Genomic DNA, 19,998 nt, shown 5'->3' on the forward strand with positions numbered 1-19,998 from the left:
GCCAATGTTTCCCTCATTGACTTCCTTGTTACCTAATGGCCTTTTCTTGGCCTATTCCGGCTCTACGAGACACCCCGCCTGATGGATCCCGGCACCAGTCCGTGATGAGAAAGGATCCTCTGGTTCACAGGCGCTCCGTGGAGCTCTTAGAATTGCACTACGTGATTTTGAATAATTGTTTGCCGTTTTGTCTACCTTCTTTTGCCCTTATGTGTTTCCCCTCTTGTGTCCTCCTTTCCCACCCTAATGTTCTTGCTTGGTCCGCTCAGACCTTGATTGCTATGTGCTTTCCCACTGACTTAAAATGGCTTCTCTTGTAGTCTCAACCCTTAATGTCCGGGGCCTGAACGAGCCGCGCAAAAGATCCCAGGTGATTTCCTTGCTACAAAAAGACAAAGTCTCGATTGCCTTTTTTCAAGAGACGCATTTTCGGGCAGGTAAGATTCCCAATCTTCCATCCAAAAAGTTCACTCAGTGGTTCCACAGTGCGCAGACCTCCGCTAGCCGGGGTGTCAGTATTGCCATTCACAAGCAGGTACCCTTTGCGGTTGCAGCCTCCTCCTCGGATCCTGATGGCCGGTACTTATTTGTGAAGGGCTCTATAGCAAGCACACCGGTTACACTGGCCAATATTTACGCGCCTAATAGGGGACAAATTGCATGGCTGGTTCAGACCCTCTCTGCGCTTGCTGCATTCAAACATGGTATGGTAATACTGGGGGGAGATCCTGGACTCCTCCTCGGGGAGATCGGCAATCACTCATGTTCGTCTTAGACGCCTGAGGGTGGCTCTGCGTAAACTAGGTGTTATTGACACCTGGCGTACCCTGAACCCTACGGGTCGTGATTATTCATTCTACTCCCATGCCAAGTCCTCACACCAGAGATTGGACTATGTCTTTCTCTCCTCTGAGCATGTCAAACAAATTGTAAACACCCGAATAGGCAGCATCACGTTGTCAGACCATGCCCCCGTCTTTCTGACGGTATCGCTGTCCACCCTCCCTACACGGGAATGGAACTGGCGTCTCAATGAAACCATCATCCAGGACCAGGTATCATCTGAAAAAATAGTCACCTCCCTCCAGGAGTTTTTTAGTACTAACACCGCAGGCCCCTCCCCTCCCTCACCTGCTATAATCTGGGAAACCCACAAGGCTGTGATCCGTGGAGAGCTTATCGCTCTCGGCTCCCATATTAAAAAACAAAGAGCCCTGGCCATGTCTACCCTCCTATCCCGTATCGCCACTCTCGAGCTCAGCCATAAGCAATCCCAAGCTATAAGCCTCGCGGAGGAGCTTTCGGTCGCGCGATCTCAACTAAAAGATATGTTAAACATTACCTCGGCTAAATTGCTCTTACGTGCGCGCTTTAAGTCATATGCACACGGTGACAGAGGGAACAAGCTTATGGCGGCGCTAACTAAACAACAATTTTCTGATTCCTTCATCCCAGCAATTAAAGACGCTGCGGGCAATCATCTTAAATCCACTCCTGACATAGCCAAAGCATTTTGTGCTTTTTACGAAGACCTCTACAACCTCCCGGCCCCTCCTGGATCATCTCCCTGTTCCATCGCGGAGGCTTCGAATAAATTCCTTTCCTCCCTTCAGCTTCCCTCCATATCCCCAGACCAGTCCTCCCAACTAGTAGCTCCCATCTCCGGCCCAGAAGTCCTTAAAGTTCTAGCCACTATCCCCTCCGGACGTAGTCCTGGCCCTGATGGTTTCACCATCTCCTATTATAAAACTTTTAAATCTGTTCTAGTTCCTCACTTTAGCTCTTTATGTAATTACCTCTTGGAGGGTGGCCACCTTCCTCCCCAATCACTCACAGCCCATATCACCATTATTCATAAGGAGAATAAAGACCCGTTGCAATGTGGTAGCTACCGCCCTATCTCCCTACTAAATACGGACATTAAATGGTGGGCTAAGATCCTGGCCCAACGGATTCAAAAAGTTCTCCCAGATGTTATTCACAAGGAACAAGTTGGCTTTGTCTCTGGCAGACAGGGCAATGAGAATACCGTTCGCCTCCTTCATCTTATGAACTGGGCACGGACTACTTCAACTCCTCTAGCTCTGCTGAGCACTGATGCAGAGAAGGCTTTTGACAGAGTGAGCTGGCAGTATATGTCACTGGCTTTGTCGAAATTTGGCTTTCCTGATCAACTTATTTCAGCTATTCTCTCTCTATACTCGGCCCCCTCTGCCAGGGTCAAAGTCAACGGTACTCTTTCACCCGCCTTTGCCATTACTAATGGCACTCGGCAGGGTTGCCCTCTCTCCCCCTCGTTATTCGTGATAGTCATGGAAACTCTCCTGTGCAAAATCAGGCAAGATCCCGATATTGAAGGTCTTCAGAAAGCTTCCCACACCCACCTTACGGCTGCGTTTGCAGACGATCTCCTTATTATGACCACCAACCCGGAGAAATCTTTCCCCCGGTTGCACTCTATTTTTGAAGAATTCGGTTGGGTCTCCAATTTTAAAATCAATTATAGCAAATCCCTTGCCCTGAATGTCACCTGTAAACCCGCGCTTGTTGCGTCGCTTAAACGCTCCACCCCCTTCACCTGGGCTGCTCGGGACATCACATTTTTGGGAATTCACATCTCTGCCAACCTGAACGACCTTTACAGCCTTAACTACACCCCTATGCTTAACTCAATTAAATCCCATCTATTGTCGGTTAAACTTCCTTTCATATCATGGATAGGCAGGAAGAATTATCTCAAGACTTTCATTGTTCCCAAACTCCTATACCTGCTGCAGACATTACCCATATGGCTCCCGCTTTCGTACTTTAGAGAGCTGCGTCTGAGATTTTCCCTTTTCCTCTGGACGAATAAACCATCTAGGATAGCTTACTCCACATTGACGAGGGAAAAGAGGTTTGGTGGCTTCGGCCTTCCCGATGTACACCTGTATTACACTGCAACGCACCTGAATAGGTGCTTCTCTCTTCTTTCCCGAAGCTCCCCAAACCTATGCACAGCTCTAGAGCGTGGCCTAGTTACATATAAGGACACTCTCGTCCTGTGGGGGATCCGTAGTTGCACGCCCTCACATTCCTTTGTATCCCCCATTTGGAAGGGCATGCTCATTGAGTGGGCTAAACTATATAGATCTAAAGATCTAAGATTCCCCAATCCCCACCTCCCTCTGCATCTACTACAAAACTTAGTTCACCCTGAGACCACTGCTCCTTCCGGGGTCTGGCGTCAGTTGTCTAATCACAAACTACAGAGCGTTGTATCTGCGGCTGGGGACTTGGCATGGGACACAATTCGGGCCTTACCGGAGGTTCAAAGGCAATCCTTCCTGGCTCTTGCTGCCTTTCGCAAAGATACTGCGACCTTGAAACTCCCTCCCTTCTGCTCGGAAGAACCCACCTGGCTGGAAAAGAAACTAGTTATGCCGATCCCCCCGAAGAAGCCCTTGTCAACTCTCTACAAGGAGCTTCTCTCTTCCACACCCCCAGCACTATCCTTTCTAATTGCCTGGGAGAAGGAGCTCTCGTACCGCCTCTCAGAACCTGAAAAAGCATTTATCCTCTCCAATTCTCACGGATTCAGTCGTTGTATCAAAATACAGGAAAACTCCTTTAAGCTACTCACACGTTGGTACAAAACGCCTGAATTCCTTCATAATCTTAATCAGGAAATACCCGATCGGTGCTGGAGATGTGGAACAGGGAAGGGGTCGCTTTCTCACATATGGTGGTCCTGCAATTTAATCCGTCCCTTTTGGACACAGATTGAAAGCATAATCGGGCACATTTGCGACTCCCATATAAGTCTAAATGCACAATTAGTCCTGCTTTGGTGCCCCAATATGTCCTTTACCCCTTCTAAGAACAACCTACCAACATTACTTCTAACTGCTGCCCGTTTGCTAATCCCTTTGCTGTGGAAGAACGATTCTGCGCCTACGCTGCTGATGTGGCAAGAGAAAGTGGATCAGATATGTCGCTTTGAAGAATTGGCTCACTGGGAATCTCACACTCGCCCTCGTTTTCTAGACATATGGAGTCCCTGGAAAGCCTATCGCCATCCGGCACCTTGAACAACCTTATAGTGGTTTGAATGATACTGCCATTATTGTACCTACCCCCTTCCCTCCATCCCTCTCCCTCCCTTCCTCCTTCTTGTTTGTGTTTTCTTTATCCCTGTCCGTGGTCTTGTCTGTATATTTTTGTTTATTCCCCCCCCTCATTTATTTGGCTACGATTATATTTGATTGCACTAATTTGATGCCATCTGCGTATGGCGTATGCTGTACTGATGCACTTTCAAACTATTTGCTATCTCAATAAAAAGAGATTTGGTTAAGAATATAACGACTATAATACTGCTCCTATGTACATGGATATAACTACTATAATACTGCCTCCTATGTGCAAGAATATAACTACTATAATACTGCCTCCTATGTACAAGAATATAACTACTATAATACTGCCTCCTATGTACAAGAATATAACTACTATAATACTGCCTCCTATGTACAAGAATATAACTACTATAATACTGCTCCTGTGTACAAGAATATAACTACTATAATACTGCCACCTATGTACAAGAATATAACTACTATAATACTGCTCCTATGTACAAGAATATAACTACTATAATACTGCCTCCTATGTACAAGAATATAACTACTATAATACTGCACCCTATGTACAAGAATATAACTACTATAATACTGCCTCCTATGTACAAGAATATAACTACTATAATACTGCTCCTGTGTACAAGAATAAAACTGCTATAATACTGCTCCTATTCAAGACCAAGGAAAATCCAGCTTCCAAGATGCAAAAGGTGGAATCTTTATTGTGCGTTTAAAATCCAAATGCAAGACATCACAGGTTACAGTAAAGCGTTTCAGACCGCAAGTAAATCAGGGTCCTTCATCATGACCAGTCATGATGAAGGACCCTGATTTACTTGCGGTCTGAAACGCGTTACTGTAACCTGTGATGTCTTGCATTTGGATTTTAAACGCACAATAAAGATTCCACCTTTTGCATCTTGGAAGCTGGATTTTCCTTGGTCTTGAATATTTCACAGCAATCAAGTCCGGAGGTTGCCATCCGTGCTCAAGGCAGGTGGACGGTGGGTGAGAGCTGCTTACTTTCCCTGTTTAATACTGCTCCTATGTACAAGAATAAAACTACTATAATACTGCTCCGATGTACAAGAATATAACTACTATAATACTGCTCATGTATACAAGAATATAACTACTATAATACTGCTCATATATACAAGAATATAACTACTATAATACTGCTCCCATGTATAAGAATATAACTACTATAATACTGTCTCCTATGTACAAGAATATAACTACTATAATACTGTTCCTATGTACAATACTATAACTATTATAATACTGTCCTGTGTACAAGTATATATATTACTGTATACACAAGAATATATCTGTATACTGGCCCCTATGTACAAGAAGATAGAACTTCAACTTCTCCTTTTGTGTTATACCTTTTTGTCTTTTTTTAATTAAATTCCTTTTTTTCTTGTCTTTATTACACTGGAGCGGTGATTTCTGTACGCTAATTCAGAGCAGTATTCATCCGGTTCTCTTACATTCAGCCTTATGAGGGCAGCAGAGGCTTGGATTTTGACACAGACCTCATTCTGTACAGGACGTTCTAATGATGTTGATTTTCCAGAATGTTGTTGATAAGTGAAGTGCCAAAAAATGAGAAGGCGTTCACAGAAAGGAGAGGGATTCATTGCCGACAATCAGCTCTCTAGGATGTGGCGTGCCTGCTCGTTGATTGTGTTTGCACACTGTGTAACAGTACAGGTCTGCACTTCACGGGCTCAGCGGAGCTGGTCTAGATATCTCCGCTCCTTCAGTCACTGTAGAGCAAAGTCTCCTAAATTCAGAATATTACTTTCATTTAGAGGACGAAAGTTTAAGCTCGTGGGCCCCAATAGAAGCGGGGTCTTAAATTTAGTTTTTTCTTGCTCATGATATTGGATAACGAGAACAGCAGTTACCTGGAACGGGAGTTGTGATTCCGACTCCGTTCAGTATATTTGTTTTTCCATCACCAGTGGCTGGGGTTGTGTTCGGTCAAACCCTCACCGATCGGATATTGATGACCTATCCTAAAAACCGATTGTTAGTCGGTGGAGACTGGAAACTTATCCTGCTCTCCAAGGAATGCCATACCCTAGTTGGGAAGCAAATTTGTCAGAGAGTGACACTCGGGTGCAGCAGATTTCGGAAGTAGAGAGGAGGTTGCAACAAGAGTCTTTTGTAGGAAGAAGTGCTTATATAAATCCACAGGAAAATCTGCAAATATTCATCAAATATGTACAGCTCCTATAAATATCGGATTGGAGGGCATCCGACACCATTCACCCTTGCCGATCAGCTTTTTCTTTGTAGCTCCGGCGCTGGAACTACACAGCTCCATCTATTGTGTATTGGACGAAAATGGTGACTGCAGTGCCACTCTTATTCACTTCACTGGGGACAGTACTATACTAACAATCGTTGTCCACTACACAATGGATGTAGCTGTGGAGTTCCGGCACCTGAACTACTCTGAAACAGTTGACCGGTGAGGGTACTAGATGATGGACTTCTACCGATCTGATATTGGTGGCCTATCCTGAGGATGGACCATCAATGTTAAAATCCCTGACAACAAGTTTCATAGCGATGTCCACCTTCCCAACCATGTTTTTTTTCTTTCTTCAATGCCTTTAAAATTCTAAATAAAGCAACTCCGCAGTAGGTCTTAAATTCTAAAGGTAGGTCATCAATATCAGATCCATGGGTGTCCAACTCCCACCTCCCTCTCCGATCAGCTGTTTTCACTACCTATGATATTGAAATTTGACAGCTCCATCCACCGGGTAGTGTTCATGCCTGGTAACTGCAGACCCTAAAGAAATCTGAACGAGGAAGATAAATGAGGTGTTTTAGAGGAACAGAAGTGGTCGTAGTTCAAATACTGACATCTGGAGGCTGAGAAGGTAAGAAGCTTGAGTAGAACTATCTATCATTAATGGAATGAGGATCAACGTCTCCAGTTATATTATGCTGACCAATTTTGGAACCCTATCTCCCAACAAACCGAACATCTGGTAAAAGCTCGACAGCTGAATGATCCTAAGATTAAAAAAAAATGAAGAAAGGTCCATCTCAGCATTTTGCAAAAAATGCCTTCATGGTAGATAAGCTCATGGGCAATTTCCTTTTTTGTGGGCGCTCAGACATGGACCCTTTCCTGTTCTTGTATCAGTCCTACATCTCCTGAGTCATCAGTGGCGGACCTAATGGAGCAGAACACGCTGAGGTGAATGGTAATTACTTATTGACTTTCCGAGGGTCCAGATGAAAGTAGGGTAGAGATAAGGAATAAGAGGCCACAGAAGCGAAGATTGTGAGCGGGCTAAAGGATGATCGCTGTTAACTCTTCATGGATTGAAGGCATCATGTTGGGAGCAGTTTGCTGAAGCAGGAACAACGTTTTGCTTAATGCCCTTTAATGATCCTTCCCGATCCTTGCTCATCTAAATATGGCAGCAATCAACTCACAAATTAGCCACCACATGTTGACACATAACTTGTTTTATGCGACATGTAAAAGATTGCTGGTCTGAAGCAATTCTCCCCTTGTAAACAGGACATGTGCTGCCGATAATATGCCTGTTGTATGGGGGACGAAAGGTCATATTGGCCGTTATTTATATTTATATCGTCCATTGGCACTCATTCTTGGGTGAAATCACCCCATGTAATAGTTACACTTTTCGATGAGGTTAATCAGATATGAGGGTTCCGCAGATAGGACTTCCATCAGTCAGGTCCCATTCAGATTATCGGGAGGGGATGTCTTTACAAATGCTCATCCCCGATAACTGGCTCGTGTAGATGCGCCACCAATCACCCGACAGATGAGGAAAACATGTTTTCAGGTGATGCAATTGTTTATGCAGCAAATAAAATCATCAGTAATTGGTAGCACATCATGATATCTAAAGAAACTCTATGGGAATGACACAAATGGGAAGATTGCTACAATGTAAATGCAGCAGAATAAGCTATTTGTTTACTATCATTGCTCTCTGTATCGGCAAATGTATGTGGGCTCTAAGTGGTGTAGGAAGTAACAAGGGGCCACCGAGATTCCTGGCCTTGGTGAGGTAAGTGTGTCAGTATTGCAGATTGCAGTCTGACACTTCAGCTGTTTAGTATGGCTGTAAAGCTGATCCGGGGCGGCTTTTACTGGGAGTAGCCAAAGTGCTGGGTGGGTGGCTACTCACCACGTTCCAGGCCGCGAATTGGCAGGTTTAAAAGCAGTCAGCACTGTCAGGTGGTGTGGATTACTCCTCTCTGACAGGGGAGCGCAGTCAGTCTGTGTTTGGGACCTGAGGCTTTGTGCCGTGCTGGAGGGCTGAGAGCCGCATGCTGGAAACAGGCCCCTTAAAGCTGGTGAAAAAAAAAAACTGCTAACGAAGGTGATTGTTTTGTTCCTTGGACTTACCATTGTGTGAATTAACAATAAGACTGCGAACTGTCATTTTGTTTTTCCTTATGTGTGAATAAACACTGAAGTTTTGCTTTACCAACTGTTTTTTGCTTCTGTACTGCGTCTGCTTACCCTGCCTACCAGAGCAAATCCCCACAGTGGGTCTAGTTGTCTTGTAAGGGCCCATTTACATGTGCTGATGCACAGGGAAGTCATTGGGAATGAACTATTTGTTATATTCCCTCTGTATAAAGATAGTTAAACCCGTACTACAGGGTTGTAGTCAATGGAGTATATTCAGACCATGGTCTTGTTACCAGTGGGGTACCTCAGGGATCTGTTCTGGGACCCATATTGTTTAATATCTTTATCAGCAAAATTGCAGAAGGCCTCGATGGTAAGGTGTGTCTTTTTGCTTATGACACTAAGATTTGTAACAGGGTTGATGTTCCTGGAGGGATACACCAAATGGAAAAGGATTTAGGAAAACTAGAGGAATGGTCACAAATATGGAAACTAAAATTTAATGTTGATAAGTGCAAGATAATGCACCGGGGACGTAAAAACCCAAGAGCAGAATATAAAATCAGTGATACAGTCCTAACCTCAGTGTCTGAGGAAAGGGATTTAGGGGTCATTATTTCAGAAGACTTAAAGGTAGGCAGACAATGTCATAGAGCAGCAGGAAATGCTAGCAGAATGCTGGGGTGTATAGGGAGAGGCATTACCAGTAGACAGAGGGAGGCGCTCATGCCGCTCTACAGAGCACTAGTGAGACCTCATTTGGAGTATTGTGCTCAGTACTGGAGGCCATATCTCCAGAAGGATATTGATACTTTGGAGAGAGTTCAGAGAAGAGCTACTAAACTAGTACATGGATTGCAGGATAAAACTTACAAGGAAATATTAAAGGACCTTAACATGTATAGCTTGGAAGAAAGAAGAGACAGAGGGGATATGATAGAAACTGCTAAATACATAAAGGGAATCAACAAGGTAAAAGAGGAGAGAATATTTAAAAGAAGAAAAACTGCTACAAGAGGACATAGTTTTAAATTAGAGGGGCAAAGGTGTAAAAGTAATATCAGGAAGTATTACTTTACTGAGAGAGTAGTGGATGCATGGAATAGCCTTCCTGCAGAAGTGGCAGCTGCAAATACAGTGAAGGAGTTTAAGCATGCATGGGATAGGCATAAGGCCATCCTTCATATAAGATAGGGCCGGGGGCTATCCATAGTATTCAGATATATTGGGCAGACTAGATGGGCCAAATGGTTCTTATCTGCCGACACATTCTATGTTTCTATGTACACATTCACATGGAGTGATGTGCTGCTGACAAATTATGTAGGTAGATGACGGGTTGGGTGATCGGTGACATGGGGACATTATCAGAAATGACCATTGCATGAGCAACTCATCATATAGACACCAGAGCCACAAGACTTCTCGGCTCCACCAGCGTCTCTCTCCCGCTCTTTGGGTGATTTTTGCAAAAAAATGTAAATAAATAAATAATAATTAGGGATGAGCGAATTTCATATTTTGAAGTTCGGGTTGTGGTATAATCTGAATTGCGTTATGGATTCTGTTACCACGGACCATAACACAAGGCATTCCGTCATGGAATTGCGTTATGGTTCGTGGTAACGGAATCCATAACGCAATTCAGTTAATACCACAACCCCAACCCGCGCACAAACTTCAAAATATGAAATTCGCTTATCCCTATACATATGTATGTAGTGCTGGGTGATTTTGCAAAAAATATTAATTTATAATAATAATATTGATTATTTTCAATATGAGGACGATTATCCGTTTTTCTTTTTTTCTGACAATAACTTTTTTATTTTTCTGTCGAATTGTAGATTTTATTGTACCAATTTTGGAGTATATGTTAACATATAGGTTTTTTGTTCAGTGAAACTCCGTGGTGGCGGATGTCACTGTACGGCATCCATCAGAGGCATCTGTTTAACGTATATGTTAAACACGTGATGTGAACCCAACCTTATTTATTGATTGACTTATTATTTTCGCGGTAAAGAAAGGAAAAAAAAATAAGCTTTTCCACTATAGTTTTGCACTTTAGATTTACAACGTTCACTGTGCAGCCTGAGGTCTCATTCAGATGGCCGTATGCTCTCCGTAAAAATGTGGATCTGTTTTTTTGCGGACAGTTCAGCATGTCCGCAAAAAAAAACGGATTGCATTCAGTTTTTTTGCTGACCCATAGACTTCAATGGGGCCATGTCCTGATTTTCACTGACAAGTACAGGACATGTCTCATTTGTTTTGCTGAGCCGTGGAATGGAAGAAAAGGCCCCATAGAAGTCAATGGGACAACATCTAATCCACAAAAAAACGGATCCACAGCATACGGCCGTCTGAATGAGCCATTATTCTGTGGGTCAGTACGATGATGGTGATATTGAGCTCCTGAGATGATCTAGAGTGCTGTTTCAGTGCAGCCTGTGCAGGGTTTCTTCAGTTTCTGCAACCTGCACCAGGATTAGGCCTCATGCATATGACTGTAGCTTTGGTCCATGTCCGATCTGCATTTTTTTGCGTATGACTTGTAGACCTATTTATTTCTTTGGGGGTCCTCATAAATTCATCCAGGTGCTGTCCACATCTGTATGGCCATTCCACAATACGTGTCCTATTCTTGTCCGTTTTTCAGATAAGAATGGGCATTTCTACAGAAAACTGCGAAGCTTCAGAGCTGAAATCTCCTGACATTCTCTGCTTGTTCAGTGTTAACTTGATGATCTCTATAGTTGCACTTTTTTTAAATGATTATCTTTAAAAATTGACACTTTGGGACGATATTGTCTGGAGAAACCGTAAGGGATGCAGAGATGGCCATTCATACTGCAATCCTGGTACCATAATAAGAGAACGATGGCTGAGGGGCCCAGGAGCCGTGAGCTACCTCTCTGAGCAGTGGTTTCCCATTTTCTGTGCTAGCCATAGAGGGTAGTTAAAAATTTGCCTGTGAATGTAGGACCATTGATATGGCTGCGCTTCCACCCAACTGCAGCACAAACACTTCCATGATTTCCCATACAACTTTCTTTATCTTCAAGGCAAGACCAGCGTTTGGCTCATATTCTATTGTGACATTCGTATCCGGCAATCTGCCATTCGTTTCATAAACACTTATCAGCCTACGTTATCCATAATCATTCCCTTTGGATGAATGTGATGTCACATCAGTGGCCAGTTTATGTTTGGGTGTCTTTGGCCATGTTGGAAGTAGTCTTTCCTGTCAGTTTTGAGTGGAAGCAGCAAAGTGACATTGTTATTGGGGATTTTTAGAGCGTTTTTGTATACTTGTATTTTTATTTTTTATTTTTTACTTTGTCTTCCTTTTTATTCTGTCAATGTGAATTAGACGATTACAGTCAACAATGCAACAATCCAAGCGTAAATATAGCAACCATGAAATCTTCGTGAGATATCTGCTTTGGTCATCGTTCATCTTCTAAGTTTCATTCGTTGTTTTAGAAGGTTCTTCCTTTATTTACAAGAGTCTTTTATTTAGATTTTATTCAAAAACTTTCCGACTGTTCCCCCCCCCCCCTTTGGTTGTTCAAGGACGGCTAAGCAAGGACGCTGTCTTGTCTCGCTGACTCTCATCTAGACGGTTTTACAGATGTAAGAACAAAGAATCAATTAAAATCAGTTTAATGGACTGTGAAAATGGTTATGTGGTTCGTTTTTTTGAGCAGAGCTTGCCGTACATTCTAATGAAGTGGAGAGGTAGGTGGCTGCTCTCGAGTCTACCTGTAAACACAAACAATAGGTGGCTGATTCATTCTGCGGAGATTTTACACCGATAACACTCAACGTTGTGATTACGGGGAACTGGGTCCTGGAAAAAAATGGTTATTATCATTCTAGAGAGAAGGAACGTTGAGAAATTGTGATCCTCTACCCCTCATTTATGACTTGGAGACCTCTCTGAAAGGTCACGTCTGTCATGATGTGTCAAATGGTACATACTGATGGGAAAAACTGTTTACGATGCTGAATGTGATCATAACTAATAAAAAAAATGCCACTAAACCTGGAAATTAATTTGTAAGCACTTACCTCTTTGATTTTCTGCAAGCTTATAATACAAAATCTTATGGAAAAGAGCCCCATCTATTTTCTGTAATATAGCTATAGAGCTGAGGATTAACTAGCATTGGGGGGCAGTAGGGAGTCCAAGATTTTGTAAACTCCAAGACTACATGTGTATGATCTACACAGAATCCTCAAGGGTCTGTACTATGGACCCATAAGCACATGATGTGCTGCCATATGGTAAGGTTTCTACGTCATACAGGATGCAATGGAACATGCTTCAAATCATAAAGCATCTGTGAAAAAATACCTCTGGATGTCTCAGTGTAAAATCGGAAGCAATTGAAAGTACCTTATGGACACCTCAGACTATACAGTTGCAAGAAAAAGTATGTGAACCCTTTGGAATGATATGGATTTCTGCACAAATTGGTCATAAAATGTGATCTGATCTTCATCTAAGTCACAACAATAGACAATCACAGTCTGCTTAAACTAATAACACACAAAGAATTAAATGTTGCCATGTTTTTATTGAACACACCATGTAAAAATTCACAGTGCAGGTGGAAAAAGTATGTGAACCCTTGGATTTAATAACTGGTTGAACCTCTTTTGGCAGCAATAACTTCAACCAAACGTTTCCTGTAGTTGCAGATCAGACGTGCACAACGGTCAGGAGTAATTCTTGACCTTTCCTCTTTACAGAACTGTTTCAGTTCAGCAATATTCTTGGGATGTCTGGTGTGAATCGCTTTCTTGAGGTCATGCCACAGCATCTCAATCGGGTTGAGGTCAGGACTCTGAATGGGCCACTCCAGAAGGCGTATTTTCTTCTGTTTCAGCCATTCTGTTGTTGATTTACTTCTATGCTTTGGGTCGTTGTCCTGTTGCAACATCCATCTTCTTGTTGAGCTTCAGCTGGTGGACAGATGGCCTTCAGTTTTCCTGCAAAATGTCTTGATAAACTTGGGAATTCATTTTTCCTTCAATGATAGCAATCCGTCCAGGCCCTGACGCAGCAAAGCAGCCCCAAACCATGATGCCCCCACCACCATACTTCACAGTTGGGATGAGGTTTTGATGTTGGTGTGCTGTGCCTCTTTTTCTCCACACATAGTGTTGTGTGTTTCTTCCAAACAACTCAACTTTGGTTTTATCCGTCCACAGAATATTTTGCTAGTACTGCTGTGGAACATCCAGGTGCTCTTGTGCAAACTGTAAACGTGCAGCAATGTTTTTTTTGGACAGCAGTGGCTTCCTCTGTGGTATCCTCCCATGAAATCCATTCTTGTTTAGTGTTTTACGTATCGTAGATTCGCTAACAGAAATGTTAGCATATGCCAGAGACTTTTGTAAGTCTTTAGCTGACACTCTAGGATTCTTCTTCACCTCATTGAGCAGTCTGCGCTGTGCTCTTGCAGTCATCTTTACAGGACGGCCACTCCTAGGGAGAGTAGCAGCAGTGCTGAACTTTCTCCATTTATAGACAATTTGTCTTACCGTGGACTGATGAACAGCAAGGCTTTTGGAGATACTTTTATAACCCTTTCCAGCTTCATGCAAGTCAACAATTCTTAATCGTAGGTCTTCTGAGAGCTCTTTTGTGCGAGGCATCATTCACATCAGGCAATGCTTCTTGTGAAAAGCAAACCCAGAACTGGTGTGTGTTTTTCATAGGGCAGCTGTAACCAACACCTCCAATCTCATCTCATTGATTGGACTCCAGTTGGCTGACACTTCACTCCAATTAGCTCTTTGGAGATGTCATTAGTCTAGGGGTTCACATACTTTTTCCACCTGCACTGTGAATATTTCCATGGTGTGTTCAATAAAAACATGGTAACATTTAATTATTTGTGAGTTATTAGTTTAAGCAGACTGTGATTGTCTATTGTTGTGACTTAGATGAAGATCAGATCACATTTTATGACCAATTTGTGCAGAAATCCATATCATTCCGAAGGGTTCACATACTTTTTCTTGCAACTGTATACTGCATGAATCTGAAATTCAGCTGTGCACATGAGCTTTGAGATTGGTTTGACATAAGGAGAAGAAAGGGGACAAAACAGATACCTCCTGGATCTGTAACATAGGGTAGGGAACAGTGCAGGGCAGGCTTGTACTCCACCCAAACGACTGTCCCTACCTCTTTGCAAAATCCACCCTAAATGACGGCCTCAACTTGGCGAAGATCCCTGACTTGACTAAGTTCAGGGACCTGAACCTAATGGAGTAAATGAGAAGTCAGACAGAAAGAGGTCAAAACCTCGGATCAGAATCCAAAAGTTAAGTCAAATACACAGCAGAGTGAAACCAGGAGATAACGTTAGAGACCAATTCAGTAGGCAAAGGTGAGTTCACAAACTAGCAGAGTCTAAATCCAAACAGTGTCCAATGTCAAGAAAGGTTAATTAACAAGCAGAGTCAAATACCATAAGGTCATATCACAGACAGAATCAGTATTCAGAGGCAAAGACAGAGAAACAGGGCAAAAGTCAGCGATCCAGAGTAACAAACACGCAACTAGCTAGTGAGTCAGGAAGACCAATCACCGACAACCATGGCCAGCAGCTGCCTGTTTAAATAGTCCGCCCTCAGGAATCATGTGATGGCACCGAGCCTCATTGACCCAGCGTCCTTGATCCTTGACAGGTCGGCTAATCCAATAGAGCTGTCATTGATTTCCATGCCCTCTAATGATAATGAGATGACTCTGCTCATTCTGTGTCGGTCTATACAGCAAAGCTGACAAGTGAGGAAACTGAAAAAAAAAAGAAAATATGGTAACATATGTCACCCAGACTTATGTATTTCCAGACATATGTCCAGTTTATCACCCTGTGTTGTCTAAAAGCATAGTGTACACATAAGGGTGCATTCACACGTCCGTAGTGTATTGCGGATCCGCAATACACCCGGCCGGCACCCCCATTGAACTGCCTATTCTTGTCTGCAATTGTGGACAAAAATAGGACATGTTCTATTTTTTTCCGGAGCCGCGGACCGGAAGATCGTGGGTGCACTCCAGAAATGCGGATGCGGACAGCACACTGTGTGCTGTCCGCATCCATTCCTGCCCCATTGAGAATAAATGGGTCCGCACCCGTTCCGCAATTTGCGTAATGGATGCAGACCCATTCTACGGACATGGAAATGGACCCTAACGCATACAAAGACCTAATGGTAAAAGGCAGACTAATAAAACCGCCTGTTACTTTTTTATAGGTTATAATTTTGCAAAGTGAAATGTGGACACCATTAAGGCTACTTTCACACTAGCGTTTCTATTTTCCAGTATTGAGATCCGTCATAGGGTCTCAATACCGGAAAAAAACACTTCTGTTTTGTTTGTTTTTTTCAATATAATTTTTATTATTTTCTCCCCATCAAAATAACATCATAACAATGCCATTAATATTCCATCACATGTTCCCATTCATTGTCAATAGGGACAAAACGTAACTGAACAGAACGGAACACTCCAAAATGCATTCCATTCTCATACCGGAGAGCAGCATGCTGCGGTTTGCTTTCCATCCTGGGATGCGGAGCAAGATATGACCCACAATGCAAGTCAATGGGGACGGATTTGTTTTCTCTGACACAATAGAAAACGAATCCATCCCCCATTGACTTTCAATGGTGTTCATGACGGATCCATCTTGCCTATGTTAAAGATAATACAACCGGATACGTTCATAACGGATGCAGATGGTTGTATTTTCAATAAAGAAAAGGGTTTTTGCTGAACCCTGCCGGATCCAGCAAAAACGCTAGTATGAAAGTAGCCTGAAAGCTCCGTCCACCTATTGTGTATCCAGTAAACGATCCTGGTATCTCGCACCTCGGTGAGACTCTGCACTCCCAGTATTAATATGAGCAATATTACTGCGCCAGAACTGAGAGGCGGAGAAAGGTCACTGCAATCTCTTCTAATTGAATTCTCCAGTAAATCCCGGAGATCCTGGGGTGTTTTATTGATGAAAGCAAAATATCTCTTTTAAATTATACATTAACATTTCTCTGGTAACGCTACTCCTGTGGTGCTGTAATCCTGCAGTCAGGGACGTTTTAATGGGCTCTTAATCCTCTATTCAAAACAAGACTAAAAGCTTGTGCTAAAGGTTGTGTGAGGTTTTTATGAATGTTTATATAGCGCCAGCCTACCCTGTAGGGTCTTGTGTCCGGTGTGACTTCTTTACCTTCCAGTTGAGGGACCATGTCATGGGAAACCAGTTGACCTATCAATGTTTTTGAAATGTTGAACAACAGTAAAGATCCCAGAGGAAACCCACAGGTATGGGGAGAACCTAAAAACTCCATGTAGATTATGCCCTTAGCATCCCAGGACCTCAGTTTTACAGGAACCAACATCAACTACTCAGCCACCATGCTGACCCAAGAGCCTTCAATAGCTAAGTAAGATGGCCACACTCCTCAGATATCTGTTGATCGAGCATTCATCTTCATCTCCCTCCATGCAGGACATTGGTCTTCGACAAGGAAGCCCAATCATTGACTGATTCTACTGAATTTGGAAGCCTCAACTGACTTTCATCTAGTGTATGGGAGCTAAGTGGCAGTACCCCGGCATGGCCACTATACAATGGACAGAGCCTTTTGCTTCTGGTTCTGTCCACTGTTTTGTTTCGGAAAAAACATCTAATAGGTCATCCGTATCTTCAGACTGAAAAACCCCACAGGAATTTTTAATCATTCTATTGTTATTGTATTATCCTCATGAATAATTATTGTATCATTCGTCCTAGCTTTTATTTAAGGCTCTGTTCACTGTTGTATCAGAGGAGCATCCATTTCAAAATCATTCACATTTGACCAAAAAAATAGTGTTGCATGTAGTGCTATTCTTTTCAGCAAAATGATGGACTGGTTTTATCTTGACCACTTGACCACATTATAAGTCGGCGGATTCCATTGGTGTCCGTCTTGCAACAGATTCAACAGTGTATTTCAGTTTTTAATGGAAATCGCAACGCAACATTAGGTCCAATTACTCATTTAGCCGACAGCCATCACACCAGACCCCTCCATACACATGCACACATGAATGGAAAAAGGGTGAAAGACACTGCCAGGTGCCTCTGGTGGTGGTGGATTATCTTCCTGAGAATAAAATTATTGGGCAGTTGAAATCCAACTGTCTGAATCCTATCTCCTCTGACGTTATATGGTCTACCTTTCCTGCCGAAATCGGTGGATTTATCTACTGTGTACTGCGAGCTTTAGGCTTTATTCACACTAGCATCAACGCTTCTGAGCCATAATATCTGATACAAATCCATTTACAAAGAGATGACAGACTTTATTGAGTTAGGCCTCATGCACACGGCCATATCTGAATTTCAGTCCACAAAGAACAGATCTAATCCATGGGCATTCAGTTTTTTCCCCCTCACTCCCATCAATCAATAGGCCTATTCTCATCCACCAATAATCAGGAGAGGAATAGAATCTGTGCCGAGGATAACGAATCGGGCACACGGATCTTTGGAAAAAACTGCTGTGTGCATGGCCCCATTGAAATGATTGGGTCAGTGTGCTATCCCAGAAAAAACATATGGCACACTGAAGAAATACACAGTTGTGTGCATGTAGCCTTATAATGTGTTGTATAATTTCTAAAAGTTTGATTAAAGATTAGAGTCAAGCAAATGAATTCTAACAAGTCAGATTCGTTCAAAATCAGCACCGATGGGCTGGCGTTGCTGCTCCGAGGGGATGGCCCCGTTGGTCAAGAGACTCCCCCCTCCTCTTTGATTGACAGGACCAGACATCTCAATTGGCCCCATCAATCTCGCCTCTGTACCGTTTCTCAGAATCAGCACCAGTGCAGAGGGTCTGCTGCTACTACCTGAGTAGCTCATATATACCGACTGCGCATGCGCCGCTGCTGTCTCATTACACCCAAAAGTGCATCTCTGTCCAAAGCCGTCACCTTTATATATGGAGACGTCAGCAACGCAAGCGTAGTCAGTATCTATGCTGCTCAAGGAGTAGTAGCAGCACCTCTGCCCAGTGCTCAGGGCAAGACGCAGGTGCCACATTGACAAGGAAGCAGGGAGTCTTTTGACCACGGGGCCAGCCTTTTGGTGCTAATTTTGAAGGAATTTTATTCTTTAGAATCGATTCGCTCATCTCTTTTAAAGCCACATCTACAACTATAGATGACCTGACATTTTGTTTTATATTTTTCAGTTAAACACCATGTCAATGGCAATTCATTGGTTGAACCATTTCCTGAAGGGGCGCAGATGGCAATATTTGGTAAGTAGCTAATAATCTCTATTTGTCTACTTTATGTCGGAAAGAAAGGTCTCTTTAAAAGGGTATTCCAGGATTTTACTATTGATCGGTGGAGGTCCGACACACCACTCGCCCTCCGATATGCCATTAACTTGTAGCTCAAACGCCTGAACTGCACAGCTCCGTCCATAGTGTTGTAGCCATAGTTGGTAACTGCAGGATTGCCCCCACTGAAGTCAATGGGAGCAGTGCTGCAGTTAGCAGCTCTGTCCACTACACAAAGGATGGAGCTGAGTAGTTCTGGCACCAGAGCTTTTCTAAAACAACTGATTGGTGGGGGTGCATGGTGTCAGACCCCCGCCAATCAGATATTGATGGCCTGTCCTGAAGGTAGGCCATCAGTGGCAAAAACCTGAAACACACCTGTAAAGTGTAGCTCTGTCTGTTTATTAACTGCCATGTTGAACAGTTGGGGAGTCACCAATAATTGGGCTTTGGTGCCATTTAGCAACGAGTTTACAATTGTGAGCTTGAAATGATCGGTCACTGTAGGGAAATTCCTTTTTTATTAAGAGGGTCCTCTGATGATAAACTACTTAAATGTTGTTCTGCTACATGGACACCCAACAGATTATCTGTAATCTGTGAGGAAACCTGTCAGGAAGTGTTCACTTTTCCTGCAGCACCTTCGTAGGTAAAATGAAGTATTACACTGTTGCCTCAATGGGCTGTCCATGTAATGCATGACCATGCGGGGTCCTCCGGAACGAGAGACACTCTTTGTAGTTACTGTGGTTGATAGACGTTTTCTTTCTAAAGGTCAAAAAGCTCCTCATTGCCAGGCAGGTAACTTGTTCCATCGTGTTTACAATTTTTAAGAACCGTTTGTCAATGGAAAACAAATTTGACCGATTGCCCCAGATTAATTACTCCTTTTTCTTATAAAAATATAGCATTCAGATGTTTAAAAGCCGACCGGGGGCACCCCACTGTTGTGTACAAATGAAATCGGAATTAGGACAGACGGGCGCGTCAAGCTAATAATGCTGGGCTGGCCCCAAATTGAGTTGGATGGAGGACTTGTTTAATTTAACGTAATGAAGGTTGTGTAATTACATCGGCAGCGTG

At 43.1% G+C, this 19,998-nt stretch overlaps 1 protein-coding gene across 1 annotated transcript in view; it reads left to right on the forward strand.

The window, feature by feature from the left end:
• Positions 1 to 19,998, forward strand: part of MSRA (methionine sulfoxide reductase A) — a 284,243-nt gene that overhangs the window by 118,661 nt on the left and 145,584 nt on the right. Inside the window, exon 3 of the mRNA XM_040427165.1 lies at positions 18,823 to 18,891. Within this exon, the coding sequence (XP_040283099.1) occupies positions 18,823 to 18,891 (69 nt within the window). The remainder of the gene's footprint in view (positions 1 to 18,822; positions 18,892 to 19,998) is intronic.

Source organism: Bufo bufo, chromosome 4, assembly GCF_905171765.1.
Source record: "Bufo bufo chromosome 4, aBufBuf1.1, whole genome shotgun sequence".
In the NCBI taxonomy this organism is placed as follows: Eukaryota; Metazoa; Chordata; class Amphibia; order Anura; family Bufonidae; genus Bufo; species Bufo bufo.